At 37.1% G+C, this 20,408-nt stretch overlaps 2 protein-coding genes across 46 annotated transcripts in view; one reads left to right on the top strand and one right to left on the bottom strand.

The window, feature by feature from the left end:
- Positions 1-10,547, bottom strand: part of MMS22L (MMS22 like, DNA repair protein) — an 85,093-nt gene extending 74,546 nt beyond the window's left edge. Inside the window, exons 1-7 of the mRNA XM_088162020.1 lie at positions 10,456-10,547; positions 9,147-9,337; positions 6,956-7,081; positions 3,661-3,713; positions 2,142-2,229; positions 1,868-2,045; positions 662-755 (exon numbers count right to left, since the gene is read on the bottom strand). Of these exons, the coding sequence (XP_088018146.1) occupies positions 662-755; positions 1,868-2,045; positions 2,142-2,229; positions 3,661-3,713; positions 6,956-7,081; positions 9,147-9,328 (721 nt within the window). The 5' untranslated portion in view covers positions 9,329-9,337; positions 10,456-10,547. The remainder of the gene's footprint in view (positions 1-661; positions 756-1,867; positions 2,046-2,141; positions 2,230-3,660; positions 3,714-6,955; positions 7,082-9,146; positions 9,338-10,455) is intronic.
- A 1,601-nt stretch (positions 10,548-12,148) lies between these two features.
- Positions 12,149-20,408, top strand: part of LOC148224426 (uncharacterized) — a 227,952-nt gene continuing 219,692 nt past the window's right edge. For 26 of the 45 annotated variants that reach the window (XR_015802575.1, XR_015802583.1, XR_015802581.1 and 23 more), the window contains exons 1-2: positions 12,149-12,762; positions 13,697-13,739. Coding sequence is in view for 6 of the 45 variants with exons in the window: in XM_088162018.1 (XP_088018144.1) it covers positions 12,692-12,762; positions 13,697-13,739 (114 nt within the window). In the remaining 39 variants the exon portion in view is untranslated. The remainder of the gene's footprint in view (positions 12,763-13,696; positions 13,740-20,408) is intronic. The other 19 variants (XR_015802571.1, XR_015802587.1, XR_015802574.1 and 16 more) reach the window with 1 other exon arrangement.

Genomic DNA, 20,408 nt, shown 5'->3' with positions numbered 1-20,408 from the left:
TTCCATATTTTAACAATTTTTCAGCAAACTGAACTACTCTGAAATCGAGTTTTTCAGTTGCATTCTATGACCTTTTTAATCTAACTTCTATGAACTGCTTACTCTTATCAACTTACTTTTTGCCCTTTTAAAGCCTTATAAAATTTTTTTAAAAGATATTGCCGTGGCCTTTTCTTTCTTTTATAAGCTCCCCTTATTGAGGCTTCTTCTTTTGCCCAATATTTTCTTACTGTTGCACATGGTTAACAATACAAATTCTCTCCTCCAAGAATCCTTGTTCTGGTTCATCCCTAGACTCTTTTCCTACACTGTTTTCATTGAATTGCCATTCATTGTTATGCATTCTGGATATCTGTAAATGCATTTTTATTTGTGATGTCAAGAAGTGCATAGTTATTAAATATTTAGTATGTTGCATCAGTTGAGTATGAACTCTATGATCTTTGTTTTGACAGGACAAATTCCTAATACAGTTTTATTAAATTTGAGTCACACAACGATTCATAAGGAGCCTATCTTTACCATAACTAAGTTACCCCACTGAACATTGCTATGCTTAAAAACTACCAAAAGTAGTTTTGATTCTGGACAAATCAAGATGGGAAAATTAGGTAAGTCATATGTAAAAGAATAAGTTCAAGAAAAAGGCCTGCATACTTACTCTTCAGTTTTTCACCTAGTACATGAAGAACTTCTAATACTAGCCAGTTAATATCCAAATGGAGATGTAGTAAGTGCCATGATGGAGGAAAGACCTGTGATTAGAAATATATTTACTTATATTTAACATTTCTTTAGTGAATTCTGGATACTGTGCTAAGACAGGGTGGTCAGGCTTTGGAACAAGCTGCCCAGGTTCAGTGGTGGAATCACTGTTCCTGGAAGTGTTCAAAAACATGTGGATGTGGCATTTGGGGATGTGGCATTTGGGGATGTGATTGAGTGGAAAATGTGGAGGTACTGGAGTAATGGTTGGACTTGACATTCTAAGACAGCATGCAAAGAACATTATGAATATCTATGATCAATTACAATGTAACATATAAACATGCTATTCAGTTCAAGAAAAAAACAAAAAAAAAGTTTCATTATAATTCTATCTGTAAGAGGCTATTTATAAAGTTTTGATTCAAGCTTGACAAATTACAACACCCTTAGTTAACCTTTTCTTTACAGAGAAGTATTATGTAGCACAGAAAGTTCTAAAGAGCTCTTAAAATAAGTCCAAAATTTTAGTATTCTTTTCCTTAAAGTTTACTTGAAATTACTTTTTCATCAGCTCAGCTGCTACTGACAAGCTAAACAAAGACTCAAAATGCTGCTTCTCAGTGGATCATTCCTCTACAGATACTAGTTAATATAACATAAACCTGAAATTCCTTTTCTGTCTTTATAAAAGACTTGAACGCATTTGCTGTGTGTATGCATAAATTCTAATGGTGTGTATATTTCACTAGTATTTAATGCTGCTGTGCCTCCTTCTACATCTGCACTTTTCCTTGATAAAAGATCTTTTCCCATTCTGAGTCAGATTTCAGAATGTATTTTTAAAGAAATGCCCCTCCTACTGGGATGCTCAGAAATCTTAAATATTACTAGAGAAAAACTCCAAGGGATTTTTTAAACAAGCTATGCTAATTCAAGCCTACTTATCTACCTGTAATTGGTATTATCGTTCATACACTATAAGAAGAATTCTAAAGCTACAGAACAAAAATAGATAAAAAAACCCAGAAATTCCAGATCTCATTAGTTTTGTTTACCAAAAAGACCCCAAATCAAATTGATTTACTTATATTAAACCAAAATTTTTCAAGTTGAATACATAATGCCAGATGAAAAATCAGTATTATAAAAAGACACCAACCTTTGCCTGATTTTGAATAGTAAATGCTGCCAGAACATTACTAGGAAGTTCACAAAGGTGACCAACGTGCACGGTCAAAGCATGAAGCTCTTCCACCAAGACTGAAGGCAATTGAGCTTCTAGCTCTTCATAAGGATGCAGCATTCCATCATTTTCCACCTTAGGGGGTTGCAGATACCTGAATGTACAGAAAAATACACACAATCAGAAAACAGGTAAGCAGCAGATACACAAAGATCAGTACTCAATTTAGTAAAATGTGTGTAAATCTCACCTGAAGATGAAAACTTTCACATAATGTAAAAACTTAAGACATTGATGCCTGATGCTCTCTGCTTCAGAGTGCAAGTGTGCAGCTTGGCCTGAAGTAAAAGAGATCATTAGCTTAAAGCATATGTGACCACACCATGACTTGTTCAACATTTGCATTCTCCACAGTAATTAGACCAGACCACTGGAAAGACATCCTCTGAGGACAAGCTGGGAGGTGACTGATGGTAAACACCCACTTCTAAATGTCATCTTGCCAGAGGGATCCATTCTTTATCTCATCTCAGACACATATCCAGATATAGATAGAAAAGAAGACCCTCAGGAAAGGTGAAGGTAAGCACTCAGTGCTAGAAGAAATCATTCAGCCCTACTGCCCCACTTCCTGACTGCTTCCAAGACACCTTCAGTAAAGACATGGGTAAAACAATTTATCAGCACCCTTTTCTCTTGACAGACTTAAACAGGATTCAGAAAGAAAGCCTGGTGCAAAGCACAAAATTCAAGTTCTTCATTTTACTAGCTTAATTGACAAGTGGAAGGACAGGATACAAAGAAGAGAAGACAACCAAGCAGGTGCTTAAATTTAAGGGAAAAAACTTCCTACAGAACAGCTGCTTGATGTCCAGCTAGAATATAAAAGTTCAAATGTAATTTAAAACAGGATATTTCCATTTATGTAAAAAAAAATAGGTTTTTTCGATAGTATCAATAACTGCATATGAAAGAAGCTTAGTGATAAATTCACATCAATTATTTAAATGTCAGAATATGGCAAAACAAAAAAATAATGTGTAAAAATCTCATAGAACACTAGCATGTTATCTGTAATGAGAAGACACTATAGACAGTTTATTTCAAAGTAATTACTGAACTTCTCAACTTGCTAAGTAATTCAGCCTTCAACTTACAATAAGCCCAAGGCTGTAATAATCCTTCAGAAACATGCTACTTCTCATGCCTCAGTATTTAATTGAAATAAAGCATTTTGTAGTGATCTCATTTTATTGATCCTACTGCAAACATAAATTAAGTTTGTAAATAACTCTAAACTAACTAACTAACTTGTTTAAACATAAGCCAATGGAACACTGAAAAAAATCCCAAGCTACTACCTTTGTAACTAAAATAATTGCTGGGATGTTTGATTAAATTTTCTGGTTTTAACTAAAAGAGTTAACAGTTTTGCCAAATTCTGCTCTAGGGGTGACACCTTAAGTCAAATTAATGCAAAATGCCCCACTAAGGTCAGTAAAGATTGCCTTGTGCATCTACCATACAGGCAAATCTGGTTCCAAACTGACTCCCAACATTTCCACTATTTCCCTACTATTTTACCTCATTTGGTCGCCTATATTTCTATTCTTTCTGCAGTTTAATGCTGCTTGTATGCTGTTCTGAGGCACACTCCCAAATCCCATGGTTAAGAGTCAAAGCACAAGCATGATCTGTGAGAATTTACTTGTTTCATGAAGGGAAGTTAGCTGCCCATTGCAATGCCAAATGAAATTCGTAAAACTTACCAAAATCAGATGAGCTCATTTGTACTAGGTTTTCCAGTTTGTACATCTGTTGCCTGATTAAAGGAACACAAAGATTTATGGTATTCTTATAGGTATAAGTTAGTTAATTCCATTTTAGTAAGCTCAAAATAGAATAGAGAAAGCTAAGAGGTGTTTCTTGCTTTTTAGTTCTGAAAAAGTTTACAGAAATCTAACTTAGAAGAGAGTTTCAGTGGAAAACAGTGGACATACCCAAGTGTGAAGGGACGACATTGAATAGAATTTTTGCATGTGTATAAATCGTTAAACATAGTAACAAAAAAAAAATCCTACAACGACTGGCTAAATATTGGGAAGGCAAAAAACAGCAATACAGACAAAAACCCCCAAAAGCCATTCCCTACAAGTGATCTTTCCACAAGCATAACTCAACTTCATATTTGGCTACAGAATAAACCTAAATGTTAGCCCTCATAATATACACCCAGCACACACTGAATTAATCCACTTGTGAATGTGCATTAGTACATTCTGTCAGCAGCTTCTCCCACTTCCTGCTTAGGGTGGTCAGCTCCTTAACTCCAGCACAAAGCTTAAACAGCAACAAATACAGTAGAGTAAAAAGGGGGTGTCTTCAGAAAATTTAAAGCTCAGTTCAGTTTTGGAGAGGAAAGAGAACGTTTTTAAAGAAGCTAAGTGCCACTGCAAATGAATATTTTTAAAAAAGCTGTAACATACGTAAATACTCGCCATATTCTTTAACAACTGCTATTTGCAAGTGGTCTTCCAGTACAATCTCCACAGAGATAAAGCAGTACTAAACTGAATATATGAAAAGCACAACTGACAGACTTTTGAAAGAAAATTCTGCATAAATTGAGAAGGGAGCTCTCTGCCTCATTTCTTATACAGTCAAAGCAATAACTACTGAAGGATTCTAAAATAGGCTACTTGGATCTAACACAAATCAAATGTTCTTAAGAAAAAAATCTGAAAACTAAGAAGCATCTAAAAGACACAAGAAGCATCTAAAAGACACAAGAAGCATCTAAAAGACACAAGAAGCATCTAAAAGACACAAGAAGCATCTAAAAGACACAAGAAGCATCTAAAAGACACAAGACTACAGGTTATAACTTGCATATTAAAGTGAAAACACTGAGTAAAATGATCTCCCTTAGCTCTTTCTTGCTTTTTTGGATAAAGCCATGTCAGCTACAGTTCCATCATTTAGGTGGGTCGTAGAGTTTTTTGTTTGTTTTGAAATCAAAGATGAATTTCTGCCTGGATTTTTCAAGGATTTTAACCATGTAAAAAGGAAGGAAGTGTAAAGCAGGAGGGCTTTATGAGACAGGGCTGTTGATGAGTTTAGAGAAGGAAAGTACCAGAAAGAAGCCACACAGAAAAAGAAAAAAGAAAAAGACTTTCCAGTGAGTTGAGAAAGACAGAATACAGTGGGCTGATAAAACTAAAGCGGAAACTGGACACAAGAAACATAACAAAAATATAATTTAAATAAATAATTTTAAATTCAATTTGCATTTGTACCTCAAGGATTGATCCTCATGGCTGTTAATAATAAAATAATTTCATTTGCAAACACACAATCTGACAGTTAAACTGGTACTTGTGTTTACTTATCAAAGATATATTACCTTAATATACCCACTTAAATGGTTACAATAGTCTCATTCACTTTAACTCACACTTCTATCACATGACAACCCATAACTAAGTATTTTTACTATGCAATGACTATTTTAACTTGCAGTTCTACCATACATACTTTTACAACAATATTTAAAAATTGTAAATAATTTTAAATTACAATATTAAGTAAAATATCAGACATTAAAAGAGACTAGCTTTCTTTAAGCACATATTTAGATATAAATATTAACTGTACTTCATAAATATAACTATTTACAGCCACCCTATTCCCAAAAACTATCATAACTTGTACTTAACATATTCAATTTCCACAGTGGAAAAAGGAGCTTTTCTACTTTCAGGTGGCAACTGGTCTATAAATTAAACTGTTTCATTTTACAACTGAACAAATGAACTGAATGTCTTTGCAGAGGTACTTGTCACACCAAAAGACAACCTAGCAACCAAACACTCAGCCAAAATTAGATGAAATCCATTATTCCTACCACATCAGTAGGTTTAAAAGAATATACTTGAATAACTTAAAAACCATGATAAAATACATTATGACTTATGTTTATCTGTATCACAATTACAGAGCAATTGACATTACAGAAAAAAAAACAACTTTAAAAATAGCCATTTAATTCAACATTCCTGTGTCACTGCCCAGTGATTTTATGGTAATGAACTGTTTAAAAAAATCAGACTAAACGCTGAAACTTTTACCTTAATTATACTCCTATCTCCCCCTTTATCACTTTGGAGTTTTTTTAAAAACACAGCGAGGTCAAAGCTTGCATTAAACTAACAAAGCTAAATAATAGTAGTTTTAATACACTTCCAGCCATCTATGTCATTATGTTCCAATAAGCCAGACCCTATTAATCATGTTGCACATCATGCCCTTGGTCAAAGGGATGGAAGAATCCACTGCAATGAAACGAACAATGGAATACATCACATATATTTGTGAAATCATACAAAAGCTCCTCTCCCATCCACTCTCTGTATGTGCTGTACATCCTAAGGATTATCAGTAGCAAAGAGGATTATCAGTGATCTGTGTATTTGCATTGACCAGATTAAGCATCTACATTGAATTAGTCAAACACTGAGTAACTGTATCTGAAGAGATTGCTGAAGCTATCCTAATCCAAACAATTGAAGAAAGCACTGCATCCAGCATTTATAGTATTTGATTTTTAACCTCCACTTTCCCTTATGCACAGAAAAGGACTAAAAATCCTCAAAAGACAACTTCAATTATATGGGTAGCACAATCTCATGCAAGGAAATCTTACATAGTCTATTCATATAATTCTGAAGCTAGAGCCTTCTAAATTAACCCCAACACTCTGTGGTAATAACTACTTTTATTTTTTTTTTATCTGGTGACACCTCAGATATGCACCACACTACTTAGAAAGTTAATAATAAGTCACATAATATTAAGAATTTGTGACACAATGCACTTCTTCCTGCAATGCCATCTGTGTCTTATCCATCACTTACTGGAGCATTAAACAGACAGCATTAATCTTTTTTAGATGCCTTGCACAGTCTTTTATGATGTTACTTTTTAAAAATGTGAAAAGTTTGTTACACCCTTACAGTAGGTATAATTACAGATGTGGATTAATTATAAAATACAATGTTATCGTACCTAAGTAATCCAAAGAGAAATTCACAGGATTCAACTAATGCCGTTTCAGTAGCCCACTGAAAGCCAAACAATTCCACTGTATTTTCTTCATAGTCATTTGGAGAAGGATCTAGTCTCAGCAAAACCCTGCAAAACAGAGCCAACAATATTCATACATTTTCCAGTAATAAACCTATGGAGTACAATATCTACAGCTGGCTTATGTACCCGTAATACTTTCTGAATATACCAGCAACATGTATATGAAAGATGTCTCAAAGACAGTTGTACCTTTTAGAGCAATATGATCTATAAAAATATGACAATTCCTAGCTTCAAAAGCATAAAAAAAAAGATAGTCACAGGTCACAGTATATTTTGGAAACAAAAATTAACAGATAACCCCCTTGAAGTATTTTCATACTTACAAATGGCTGAGACATACAGACTGTGGCTGCTATGCAAGATAACATATTGTTCTGTATGCTTGGGATCCGTCTCAAGGCACCACTACATACCTAGTAATTAATGCTAGAACCTGCATTTGTTCGTTTGCATCAATTAATAATATTTATACTGAACACACTGCTAAAAGCACACTTTTCGGCAGATGAACATATAAGGGTAAAAATTGGACCTTGTCATTATAACTTAAGCTAACACTAGATCATAATTACCCTTTGCTCTTGCTGAAAAAAAACAATAAAATAATACCAGAATTCCCATTTTACTCAAAGTGGAAAAAATCAGACACCCGTATTGCTAAAAAAAATATAATTGTGCAAATAAAAATGTTTCATTAACATGCATTAAAAAAAAAACACAGCAAACTGCATGACAGCGCAGTAAATCATTTCAGAATTTTCCCACTGCCTTTCATAAAATAATCCCACACAGATGAAGCTCAATTCTATAATATTCTATAATAAAAAATATTTATTAAAAAAAATAAAAATATATAGCAGGCAAGCACTTAGTTTCCATTATACACCAAATTCATATTCTACTTGAACTATGCACTATTTCCAAATTCATTCTCAGAGGCAAAAAGAGAACCTGCTGAATAATTGGCTCAAGCTCCCATAACACCTTAGTTCACTTGGTAACTTCTTGAACACTGGACTGTTTTGAAGCCTCTATCAATTAAATCCAGCTACTCCAGTTCCAAGCAACAAAGACAGAAGAGTCCCTCACATGGAGGCTTTTCTAGGACTTTGCAATCCAGGTAGACAACATAAATACACAGCAGAAGAACAGTGTTATTACAACTATAGTGACCTGTCTATATACAAGCTCCTCAGTGAGTTTTAATGACAGAAACTATTTCAGGTGAAATGTTCCTTTGTCGATGTGGAATCCACAATTGATACATTCATGCAGATACAGGATCCCTCAGTCATCTACCTGACGTAAGTTTGAATGAACATGTCTGATGCAACTAAAATATATGATAAATAAGGCAGAGAAAGGGGGACCTGTAGTGGAACTTTCCTTAAGCCCTTACAGAAAATACTGTGGGGAAAAAATAGTAACAACACAAAATATGAAGCCTGGCAGGAGGACAAGGATAGCAAGACTAGGCTTTTGCAGGAAAAACATGAAACCCCTGTAAGATGAGCAAACAGCACGGAAAACTAAGCTGAATGACAGACAGTAAGGCAAATAACAACTAAACCAAAGTAACGGTTTAAAATCTCACAGAAAAGACTTATTTGCTATGCCTATGACTTCAGAACCTTAAATCCGGACTGCATGCAAGGGTGAAGCTTTGAGAAAGATGGTCTTAAAGCTACTGGGGCCGGCCCCAGCAATCTGTGGAAGCCAGGCAGAGCAGAAAAGAGAGAAAGATGGTCAGCATTTAATAGAGTACATGACTGGGAAAAGCAGTGCTGAAGTCTCCTCAGAAATTTAAGTGATCTCAGCTGCTGCTACCCAACAGGCCAGTTTTGAATTATCCTAACAGAGTTGTAAATGCTTAATACAGTATCTTAGAATTAAGCTCAGAAAGTTAGGAACTACATCAAGAGCACTGTTCAAAGCTGTTTATCAACACAACAGCCCTTCCCACTTTGGTATCACCAAGTTGATTTCAGGATCAGAAGAGCTGAAGAACAAACGATTAGGAAACCTGTCAGCATTCAAAGGCACCAAACATGAGTGGAAATAATATCTTAGAAGGCTTTTATATTTGTAATTCAAAAAAATCCCGTACCTCTTAAGAGACCCACTTCCTAAATAAGACTCTGCAGAGAACCTTCTTCCTCCATTTTGGCTGTCAAAAGCACAAGAAAAGCAAGACAGCCCTGAAGTCTCATTCTCCACTTCCATTGCCAGCTCCAAGCTTTCAGTGAGAAATGGGGATGTGGTGGAGGAAGCCCCAAAGTCATCCTCCATTGTTTTCACCTGGCCCAGAAAATAAATAGATAAATACAAAAATACTCATAGCATTTCTTCAAATAAATTTCTCATTGTTACAACTCCATGTCATCCCTCAGCTCAAGTGAGGACACAGATCTGACCAAGTGTAACACTGAAGTAAAAGCTGAGAGACACCACCAAGGGCAACCATGGTCAAATGCCTGCCCTGTCACAAAACTCTGCCACTTTGTGCAATCACATCTTCCTCACTGAACAGGACCTGTTCAAAAAGACACATCTGTGACTTAAAAAAAACCCCCAGATTGGTACACTTTCTTCTGGTTTAGCTCTCTAAACTAATTAGTGATGAGGTTAGACTAGAAGTAGTAGGTTATAACACGAGGCTAGAATGCACTACAAAGGTACTTCCAGCAACACTTCATTTTATGACCAACTAGCTATGCTACGGAAGTATATTATGTATTGCAGGCTCCCAATATTAAAAGAAATCTAACTACCTAGGAATCTGAAAAAAGAGAAACAAAACCAAAGAAGAGTTACCATGTCCAAAAGAAGTTCACTGAACAGTTAATATTAGTGTATTCATATTTTATATAATATACTGAAAGAGAAGAACTAGTGTTCTAACTAACTAACAGGTGTCAGAGTCCTATAAAAATATGCAAACAACATAACTAAAACTCTAAATTAAAGATGTCAATTTCCTTTCTGGTAGATTTTGATATGATTCTTGCAGAAATTAGTGTGCACTATGGCTAGAGGTTGGCAATACAGAAATTAAACTAAAAAATAAGGTCAAGAAAAAAAAGAAGAAAACAGTTTCAGTTCTACTTTCTCACATCCATTCACATTCCTCCGGGCAGGCGGCTGTGCAAGTAGGGAAAGAATGACTTCTGGGCTTTACAGCAGGACCCTATGTAGGGTGTTGGCACAGCTGGTGAGGCAGCTGAAGGCAGCTCTCAACCATAAGAGCTCCTGAGGAAAGCCTGTTCAGTTCAGGTATCAAAATCGCCGCACACGATAGAAAACCATGGGGGAGCAGTTACATAAGAGGGCAGCTCTTCCCGGCCACAACTCCCACCTGTCCCGTACTTGTCTACCACATCCCTAATGCATCGGAAGCAATTAAAGACTTTAAGCACCTCAACCTCCTTGTCCTCCAAGCAGAACCTTCCAGCCGGCTGCAATCCGCGGGCAGGAGCTGCAAAGCGGCGGGAGCAGCACGGTGGGCCGCCGGGGCGCGCCCGCGAACACGACCCGCACGCGTAACGCCTCGGCCCCGCGCCGCCGCCTTCTACCTCTGCCCGGAGGCGCTCTCCCCAGCGGGCCGGCCCCGGGCGGGCCGCAGAGGGACTCCGGAGGGACTCCGGCCGTACCTGCGCGCCGCCCGGGCCGCCGCTCCCGCTCCGCGCCCGGGCCCTTTCCGTACGGCCCGCGCGCCGCCGCCACCCGCGCACTGCGCAGGCGCCAAGGCGCCCATTGGCCGCCGGCCGCTCCTCCCCGGCCGCGCTTCCTCCTCCCGCTCCGCCTCCTCCCCGGCTCCCGCCCTCTCTCTCCCCCTTCCTCTCCTCCTGCCTCTCCCCGTGCCGCCCTGCCCACCCCAGGGCGAAGCGCCGCCCGCAGCTCCGCCCAGGGCTGACAGGCCGCCGAGTTTCCCTGCTTAGCTGGGCGTCCCTTGGCGGGCCGGCCACCACAAGTGGTTTCTGGCCACCTCGCACCTGAACGCCACCATCTTGGGCACTGCTGTTCAGCTGTCTCCCTTGTGCTCGCAGAATCATGGAATCTTAGAATGGCTTGGGTTGGAAGGGACCTTAAAGATCATTTACTTCCAGCCCTCCTGTGGCTACAACTTCAACTACACCAGGGCGTTCAGAGTCTCATCCAGCCTGGGCTAGAACCTGTCCAGGGATGGGGCATCCACAACATCGCTGTCCAACCTGTTCCAGTGCCTCGCCACCCTCACAATAAATTTTCTTTTCCTAATACCTAATCTAAACCTACTCTCTTTCAAGGTGAACCCATTCCCCTTTGTCCTGTAACTACATGCTGTCATAAATAGTCTTGCCCCATCTTTTCTGCAAGTCCCCTTGTACTGCAACTGTCCCCTACCTTTCTCTAGTGTCTTTCTTGTCTAGACTTTACCTGAATCTCATTTCTGTTCTTCTCCTCAGCCTCCTCAGTTCACTCATTCCCATGCTCCCACCCAGAGATGGACATGAGGTTCTCCTTGTCTTTTCTGATGCCTTACAGATCCACATCTGGCCTTCCTATGACTATCAGGTAATGCTCATATCCCCAAACACACACAATTCTCATCAAGCTTGGGAAGTGGTGTTTAGTGCATTTGAAATTCAAGCTAGGTACACTCCCATATTTAGTGCAGCATCTCCACTGGGTGTGACAATCACCATAGAATAGAGGCCAGTGCAAAAGTCCTAAAATCCTGTGCCTGGCATAACTTATCTTAAAGTGCATAGTGTGCACCTAATGGCCTCTGGGTCTTTTTTTTTAAGTGTTGCAAAATTTTGGATTGCCATGGTTTGATTTAATTTCAAAATGAATGTTTTTCCTGGATTTTGGGTGCAAAATTGCAGCAGTGCACAAAACTTCCTTCTAGTAAGAAAGTTGCTATAAAAAGTTTTGCTGTTGCTGCTACAGCTTGCTTTGAAAGCTTTGCTGTGATTTAAAATGCTTCGTTTGCTCCTATGTCTGTAAGAATCTCTCATTTCCTTCTTTAAATTCCTGTCTAATTAAAAAAACAGTACATCATGGTTAAATAAAACTGTACCCAGGATAACCCTGATTTCCATATGCAGATTTATCTGCACTGACAGCCCCCTCTCCCTCTCTTAGTCTTTCTGTTTCCTCTCCCTCCCTCACTCTCCCTCTTTCTCTTCCCCTCTCTTTCTCTCCTTGTCTTTTTGTCTCTTTATGTCTATTGCATTATGCCTGAATAATTTTCAGCCTTTTTTTTTCCTCCCCTCTTGCACGCACATGCTAAAATAACTAGACAAAGATGCAAGGTGGTTGCTGCAGTCCCTGTCTCTAGGACAAAACCAAGAAAGCTTATGATTGCAATGCCTCCTTTCCTTTTTTTCCCCCCCCACTTCTTTTTTTTCTTCCCCAGCCACGCTTGGTGATTAAACTTCCTCAGGATGGGGAAGAAAAAGGAGCTGGAAATGAAATAGGGTTGAGGAAAAATCCCATTGCAGCAGCTGCAGCCAGTGGTGTCTGCTGCCAGATGTGTGAAGGTTCCTGGGGTCCTTGTCACTAAAAGGCAGTATTCAAATATTTGGAGACAAAAGCTGCATCCTCAGTGATCATTTTCTTTATTTAACATGGCAGCAGGCATCGTGTGGAGAAAAATCAACACGCTGGATGTTGAATCGGACTTTTCTCCTTTCTGGGATGAAAGGATGTTATCTATCCCGTGCCAAGAGGGAACTGAGGTAAGAGAGCTGATCCAGCTCGGTTTTTTTCCTAGTATATTTCCCAAGCGTCTTTTCTGAAACAACCTATATGTGTGTGTGTGTACATGTTTCTATGTTTGTGTATCTGTGTATTCGATTTCAAGGCAGTGAGTGGTAATGCTTTTTTTTTTTTTTCTACCTTCACATCAACCCAGAGAAAGTTAATTCACAATATATATTCAGAGCTTGTTCAGAAGGGTCGTTTTGTGGGATTTTTCTTGAATACCTTTTTGTTTCCAGAGAAGACTTCAGCAGTGACATCATGGTCGGCTGCTGATATTAAACCCTATTTTCAAAGTCTGTAAAAAAAAAAGCCAGTAACTTTGTGATAAGAAATTGTGCAGGAGATTCATATGCTCTATTTTTCAGTTGCACTCTAAATATTGGAAGTCTTATTAAAGCGATAGTGAGAATTTTTTATTATTATTATTTCTAGCACAGAAGCGATGAATGCTGCATAATTAAGTACAGTATTTAATTTGGCTGTTGTGAAGCAAAAGAATAAGGTAATAATTTTTATTGTACTAATCAGACTCAAGATGTTCTCTGTGTTAATTGGGTTAAAAAAATTGCAGTACTTATTATAAATTCTAATTTCACAATGCAGCACTGACAATAAGCTCAGCCAGTGAATTATTCACATCTTTAATTTGCTCTCTTAATGACAGTGTTCTGTAATCAGAGTGCAGCGACTGCTTCCTATGCATTATGTATGATGTTCAGGACTTAAATGCAGGACATTATGAAGCCTCTCAGTGGCTCAGTAATTAGTTTTCCACAAGACAGGGCTTAGATATTCACAGATAAAAGTCTACAGCTGAGATAATGTTAAGGTGGTGACTCATGCTAACAAAAGCAGGGAAGTTCAAATTTAATGCTGAAACTGCTCTCCATTCTCCCTCATTGTGCGTAGGTGCAGGGGGAGGGGAAGAAAGTCTTCAAACTTGCCCGCCATGGTGAGTACGCCGCGGACAGCCCGAAGGGGAAACCCGGGGGCTCGTTCCACTCCGGGACCGTCTTTTGGCAACTTGACTGATCGGAGGGTGGAGGCAGAGCTGCGTTTGGTGCCTCTTTGTAGTGGTTGTGAAAAGGGCACTAATGTACACACTGTCAGAGAGCAATCATGTATAGGCGAGATGTATTTTAAAGGATTTCATTTGAAGCACTGGCGTTCGTAACTTTGTCAAATTACGATGTTTTGAATGGGAGCTACTTTGTTATGTGTAGAAACTTTGAGAACACCTGATACTCGCTGTATTGCTGTTGTACCTATTTCAGCTGTCATGGCCTTTATACATTTTAAAAACTTTATTTTCTGATAGTTTAGTTCTCACCATCCAAAAGATGAACTGTGATGCAGGTTTGTTCTTTTTCCCTTGGATCATTTACATGGTCTTAGATCAAGTGATTTAAATGTAGGGAATAATTATGGCTATGTAACTTTCCTACTTCTACATGCTGCTTATTATAGAATAATAGGCAAGAATATTGATATGAAGCTGGAAAATGATAGTTTTTCCATACTTAGTTGCTAATCAGACTGGGAGCTGTACATTTGTCCTGCGTTCTCCCGTTAATCAGATATTTTTATTGGAAACAAAATATCTGATTCGAGAAGGTTCTTTACTTAGTGTTAACTTTCCAAAGACTTGTGGCCTTTGAACAGGATTCTAATTATTAAAGTTGATCTGCCAGTAAAAAGTTTTAGGCTTAAATTAAAAACAAACAAAACACTAAAGATCCCAACTTAATAGTAAAGTAGAGAATAAGAATTTGAAGTATATCTAGATTTTAAAAGCAAAATGTTGTAAAACTAATTCCTTTAAATTTTTTACCAGAGTCTACATCTGGAATTCAGTGTTATTAGCAGCTGTTGCTAGTGTTGTCTGGCCTCAATACCATGGGACACATTACTAAGTAATTCCTCTTAGCAAGCAAAATTCTACATCATATGGCTGGATCAGATATTGGTTGTATATAGTCCAGCCCTGAAAATCGTTATCATTAAACTGAATGAATAAAGAAGCTGCAGATTGGATCAATGTAGCTAGGTGACTCATAGATTGTATCAGAATCCAAGTGATTGCATACATGAAGAACTTGATTTGGTCCTTTCCAGAAAAAGATCTCACAGCAAGTGGGTCACTACATGGCTGCATTTCTTCAGTCACTTCAGCATGGAATCATACAATTGAAATTTATTCCCAAAAAGGATCAGACCTGCCCCCTCACTCTTTCTCCAAAGCCACAATCAATAAAAGCTGTCTTTTTAAGCGAGCACTTACCTGTCTGCCTAAAGATTTGTTATGATTATTTACCTAAGTAAATTATCTATTCCAGCATTTTACTAGTTCTTCCCATTAGAACGGGGGGTTTTTTTGTGCTTTCTGATCTTAAACTTAACCTGCTAAAAGTAAATTAGTTGAACCCTTTAGCTTTTGTTAGTTAGTAGCTACAGGAATTTTTACTTTCCTCTTTGCCCCAGACTCTTGCATATTTGAGATTCACAGTCATGTTTCAACTTTGTTATTTTTTTAAGCAATCTCTGGTTTTTGTTTTCTTCTGTATAGGAAAAAAAATTCTTGTATTTCTTTAGTTCTTCTTGCTGTGCTCTGGATTCTCATTATTTCTACTTTCCTGAAATCTAGTTTTCTGGACTTAGATGTGATTTCAAATGCCATATAAGTTCTATGTTTTCACTTAATGAATTGGTTTGTCACTTCTTAAGAAAATCTAGTTTCCCTAAGACAATTTTAACACAATGACTTCCATGTGGTGGGTACAAAGACATCTGTTAACCCAGGATATAGTCTAGTATCTACAGTACAATTGGAAAAGATGCAGCATGTGTTTTAACAGGTTTTTAATTCAAGGATTTATGCTTCTAGCAGGAGTCTTCATGGATATTGTTTCCAATATCCTTGTCTCACAAGATAAGTACCTGTGACTGACCTGATTAGTGATGTCCAGATGTGAGCTATCAAACTGTAAAGAATATCTGAAGTGTTGAATCCTCAGAGGATTGTTTCAAGTTGTAGAAGTACTATTGCAGAGTCAAAATTTTATAACAGTGCCTGTGTTAAAAAGTAGATGAGTGGCTAGAAGTTAAAATCTGAACTTTTCCAGTCAGTTTGGACAATCTGAATTTGAGGCACTGTTACAGGCAGGTGAGAATACTTTTTTACAAAAGTGCAAGGGTGTTACTAGCAATCAAAAATTACAGTCCAGGTTAACTGTGCGGTTTAGGTTAAAAAAAAAAAAGAAACATTTAGGACGTTATCTAATTCTAACTAGCCTAAAAGATTGACTCTAGATCTGAGCTATACATCTGGGAAAGGGTCTACTTAGTCTATTAAAGTAGAGGTCCATTCAATTTTAGCTCAGAGAAAGGAAGGGCCTAATATCTTTCCTGGGTCAGAGGAAGATAGTTCATGCTAGCCTTGCATTGTCATGGCATGGAAGGAGAACAACACTTATGAAGTCAAAATGGAAATCATATGTCTGAAGATGGCTGCTGTGCTTCCAGGGGATCAAGTTTAATATGTTGAAAAAGACATGGGGATACCAAGAAAAATTTTAAGGAACTTTATGTGGTTACACAGACATCTAGTTCATATATTTACAATGTAACCCTTTTACAGTCCTCTTACTGACATGTGACTTCTCTGGTTTAGGAATATTGCAAGTCTTTTGGAGTGATCTGGTTCATATTTCTTTATTTGTTCATATATCAAAAAGCAGGAAAAATAGTTTTAACTCTGTTCAATTTAATTGAAAAATGTTAAGAAAAGTCTATCTATAGTATATTTCCAGGAGTTGTATTTTGTACTTTTGTTTATATTGCTCCAGGCTTAAGTACCATTATAAATATTAGGTTCTGAAGTGGTATGATGAGTTAAGTATTTCTAAATGTCTTCTCTTAATCTAGCCTAATAATGCAGTCTTTTCATATGCATAATTCCCATGAAAGCCAGTGGGAGTACTACATTATAGAAGGAATAATAGTTACATATGCCAAGATGTCTTCATTTTGAGTCATTGTTTTAACTTGATTGACAAAGAAGAAAGTTGACTAAAAAAATATATACTGACAGCAGAAAGAGGGTTATTGATAATATTTTTAATTCCAAATTTATGTGTTTTGCCACTGAAACATATATGCCAATAGAATGACAGTAGTCACAATATCTGATAAAAATCTCAAATGAATTTATATTCACTATTGCTTTCTAGGAAATATTTCAGGAGTATAACATACACATTCTAGTCTGTAAAATTCCATATAATTCACTCACTAGTAAGAATTCCAACCTATATATAAACCTGTGTATATATTATGTAAAATAGAATAGTGATAAATATTCATAGTATAAGCCAGTCTGGGCTTTTTTTGCAAAGTCAAGCTGGAAATAACATAATATACTGGATGAATTCAAATATTCAATCTTCTGTAAAATGTAAATCCATAAAACTTTGCAATTCTTATCTGTATCTGTAGTAGGCCAGAAAAAATAGTAGTAGGAATACTTAATACTGTACAAAAGTATCTTGCTGCTTCCAAGTGGCTTTTCTTCTGTTATCATCAATACATATTTTCTGTACTGACTTTCACCCAGGAACTACTTCATATCCTCATTAAACCTGAGTTTTCTTTCATTTCATATGTGCTAATTTTTCAGTCTTTCTTTTTAAGCTTTTCCCTATGCTCTTTTTGAAGCTCATGAGGCTCTTGCTATTCCCAAAGCATCCCTCCATAAAATTCTTGTTTTGTTCTACGTGTGTTTGCAATAGTCCTTGAAATCTTCATGTCATGCTATCTTTTTTCATTGTTTTCTTGTAGTATCCCCTTTCTTGTCTCCTGCAGTATCTAGATTGCAAGATCATTGGTGAAAACAAGGGATTTTTCTGCACTTGTAGAAAACAAAAAATAAAGGGGGTTTAGACTCTTTCTAATAGTAGGAATACAAAAAGTGTGTGAAGCTAATAATTTTAACTGCCACCCTTCTAATCCCTAGTAACATAGGCTTTTTAACTCTTAACAACTTCTCTGCAGTAGAATTTCATCTGGGTTCTGGGAAGTTGACAGCTTAGGGTACAAGAAAACTCAGAAGTAAAGGGGTCACCTACAAACAGAGCAGAACTTATCAAAATATTTCTGTTCAGTGCCCTCTGTTTATTATATTTGCTTCTCCAATATAATACTTCATCAGTGAGACCGTAGGTCAAATCAAATTATTCAGAAAGTTTTACGTCTTTCAGCTACATAAATTCTTCTTGGTGTGTGGTAAACAGTGACAATACACTCTGTTAGTCCAGATGAATGATTTTGTCAGTCCAGCTGTAGACTGAGGGTTTTGGGCTTTTTTTCCCAACTGAGAAGTGGTTGTGATACAGCTGTGTTGGTAGTACTGTGTTGGTAGTATCAGATTCGAAGGTGTACTTGGGGAAGTGGAAGGCACAACTGTACAGTCCAGTATGAAGTTTAGAGGGAAGCTCTGGCTAAACCATATAACCATATCACAAAGTTTTTGATGCAGAATTTTTTAAACCAGAATATTCTCTTTACCACCACTGCATGGATTTTTAGTTGCCAGTATTTGAATGAAGGCAGTTAATTTGAAAGTGGTGCAGTTCTCTGAGTCCAGCTATCACTCTTCACCTCACATTGTCTAGTGTTGGGACAAAAGGCTGGGCTCCCACTTTGCTAGTCAGCAAAGCTCTTTCTCCTGACTTGTCCAGAAGCTGTAAGTTTAGAAAGCAGATCAATGCTTTCTATGGATGCAAATGTGGATATCATACAAAGGTTCTCAGTGTAAACCATATTTTCAAAGATGTGTATAAAAAGCAAAATAGCTAGCTTTGAGTAGTGTAATTTGAGAATTGCAGAAATCATTCAAGAAAGTGGATCTCCAATAAGCTTCAGCTGTGGTTTCCAACACCACAGTATTTTGTCCATTCTTGTGCAATCTCAGAAATATTCCCTTTTCCTTTTCTCAGTTCTTTGTGCTCTTTGCCTCGGTGTGACCTGACAAAAAAATTCAGATGACTATTGGTTCATATTCAGTTTCAGAGTTGATTTTTAAAATGATAAATACTTTGCAGAAGGGATCATTTAATATGCTGCCTGTGAAACATCTTTTACATAAAACATCTTTTTATAACTCTATTTCAAGATTTGCAAGAGAAATTTGTCAAAATACGAATTATTAGAATGAGCTATGCATTGAAGCCTTCAAATTCAAATTGTTCTTTAGTTTTATTTTGCTTTTTATTTATTTTAGGTCATGTTTTTGTGTTCATGTTTTGTACACCTTTAATATGATTTCCCATTGCTCTGTTTCTTAGAGCTTTGTAGGAACACCATTGTATAGCCCTAAAGCTTTTCTTCACCTATTTAGATTTCATTAACCATGGTAATTATTTCAGTATGTGGGATAAGGCTATCTGAACTGTGTAATAAAACTATTTTTTAGCTACCTATACTAAAAAAATATTTAGAACTATTTCCTATTAAACTTGTGGGGTTTGTGGTAGTCTTTTTTTTCCCTTGGAAAAAGTGATTAGTGAAGAAAGGATGACCTTTCTCTTTAAAGGCATTCCAAAATATAACAGGAACCAGTAAAAATAAATGCTTTGTAAAATGTACCTAGAAATCAGTACATGTTGTCCAAATATGAGCTGTTAGCCAGTACATTAAGAACACTGTATACAGATACTGTTTTTATCAGTTGATATCAAAGCCTTTGCCAAAATAAATGAGTTTGCCCTCCATTTTGCAGATGTCCTGGCTACCTAATTTGTAAAACATGGGTGTAAAATGATGTAATCTTTGTTTTGACAGCAACAACTTTAAATAAATATAGCTGAAACAGGCATTCTGACTGAAGAGTTCATAATAACAAACTTTAACATGACTGTACAAAGGAACTATTCTGCAGTGACTGTCAGTCATGGATAAAAAACAGAAGAGTTTTTTCCCTTTATCTAGTATCTAACCTTCGAAGGCCTCAGTCTGTATGATAACTGCAAATAATGCAACTGTGATGATCATGTCTCCAGATGACCATGGTAGGATGTGAACAGAAGTTGTATTATCCTTTTGGCAGAGAAAGGTTATACAAGATAGAAGAGTGAGGATGATGTTTGATGACTAGATCTGAAATCTCCAGAGAGAAATTTCTTTCTGGCAAGAGAGAAGACGTTTGTCTGTATGAAGGAGTTTTCCACTTAGTAAAATGTCTTAAATTTCATTCTGTCTCCACTATTTTTAGTAAACACACACACAGAAGCTGAAAGGAATTACATTTATTTTTTAGAGATTTCTCAGGTTTCCTGATGAGAGTTTTGTGTTGCAATTTGCCAGGTATGCTTGTAAGACTTAGAAGTGTATTAAACTTTCCTTGTTGTCAGTCTGGCACATGACATTTAAGCTTGGAGCAATGAAACTGAAGAGCAATGAGAATAAATTGACAGCTGTCCCACAGTAAGCTAACACTAGAGAAATAAAAACACATTATCATGAAAACGGTATTGGAAAACGTGTCTCAAATTAAGTACTGGGCATATGTAATGAATCATACCTAATTGCATGTTGCATATTCTAAATAGATTTCACAATACCAAAA

Source organism: Sturnus vulgaris, chromosome 3 (genome assembly GCF_052056855.1).
Source record: "Sturnus vulgaris isolate bStuVul1 chromosome 3, bStuVul1.hap1, whole genome shotgun sequence".
Lineage (NCBI taxonomy): Eukaryota > Metazoa > Chordata > Aves > Passeriformes > Sturnidae > Sturnus > Sturnus vulgaris.
Note: the sequence above shows the minus strand (reverse complement) of the source record. Positions and strands in the feature narration are given on the sequence as shown.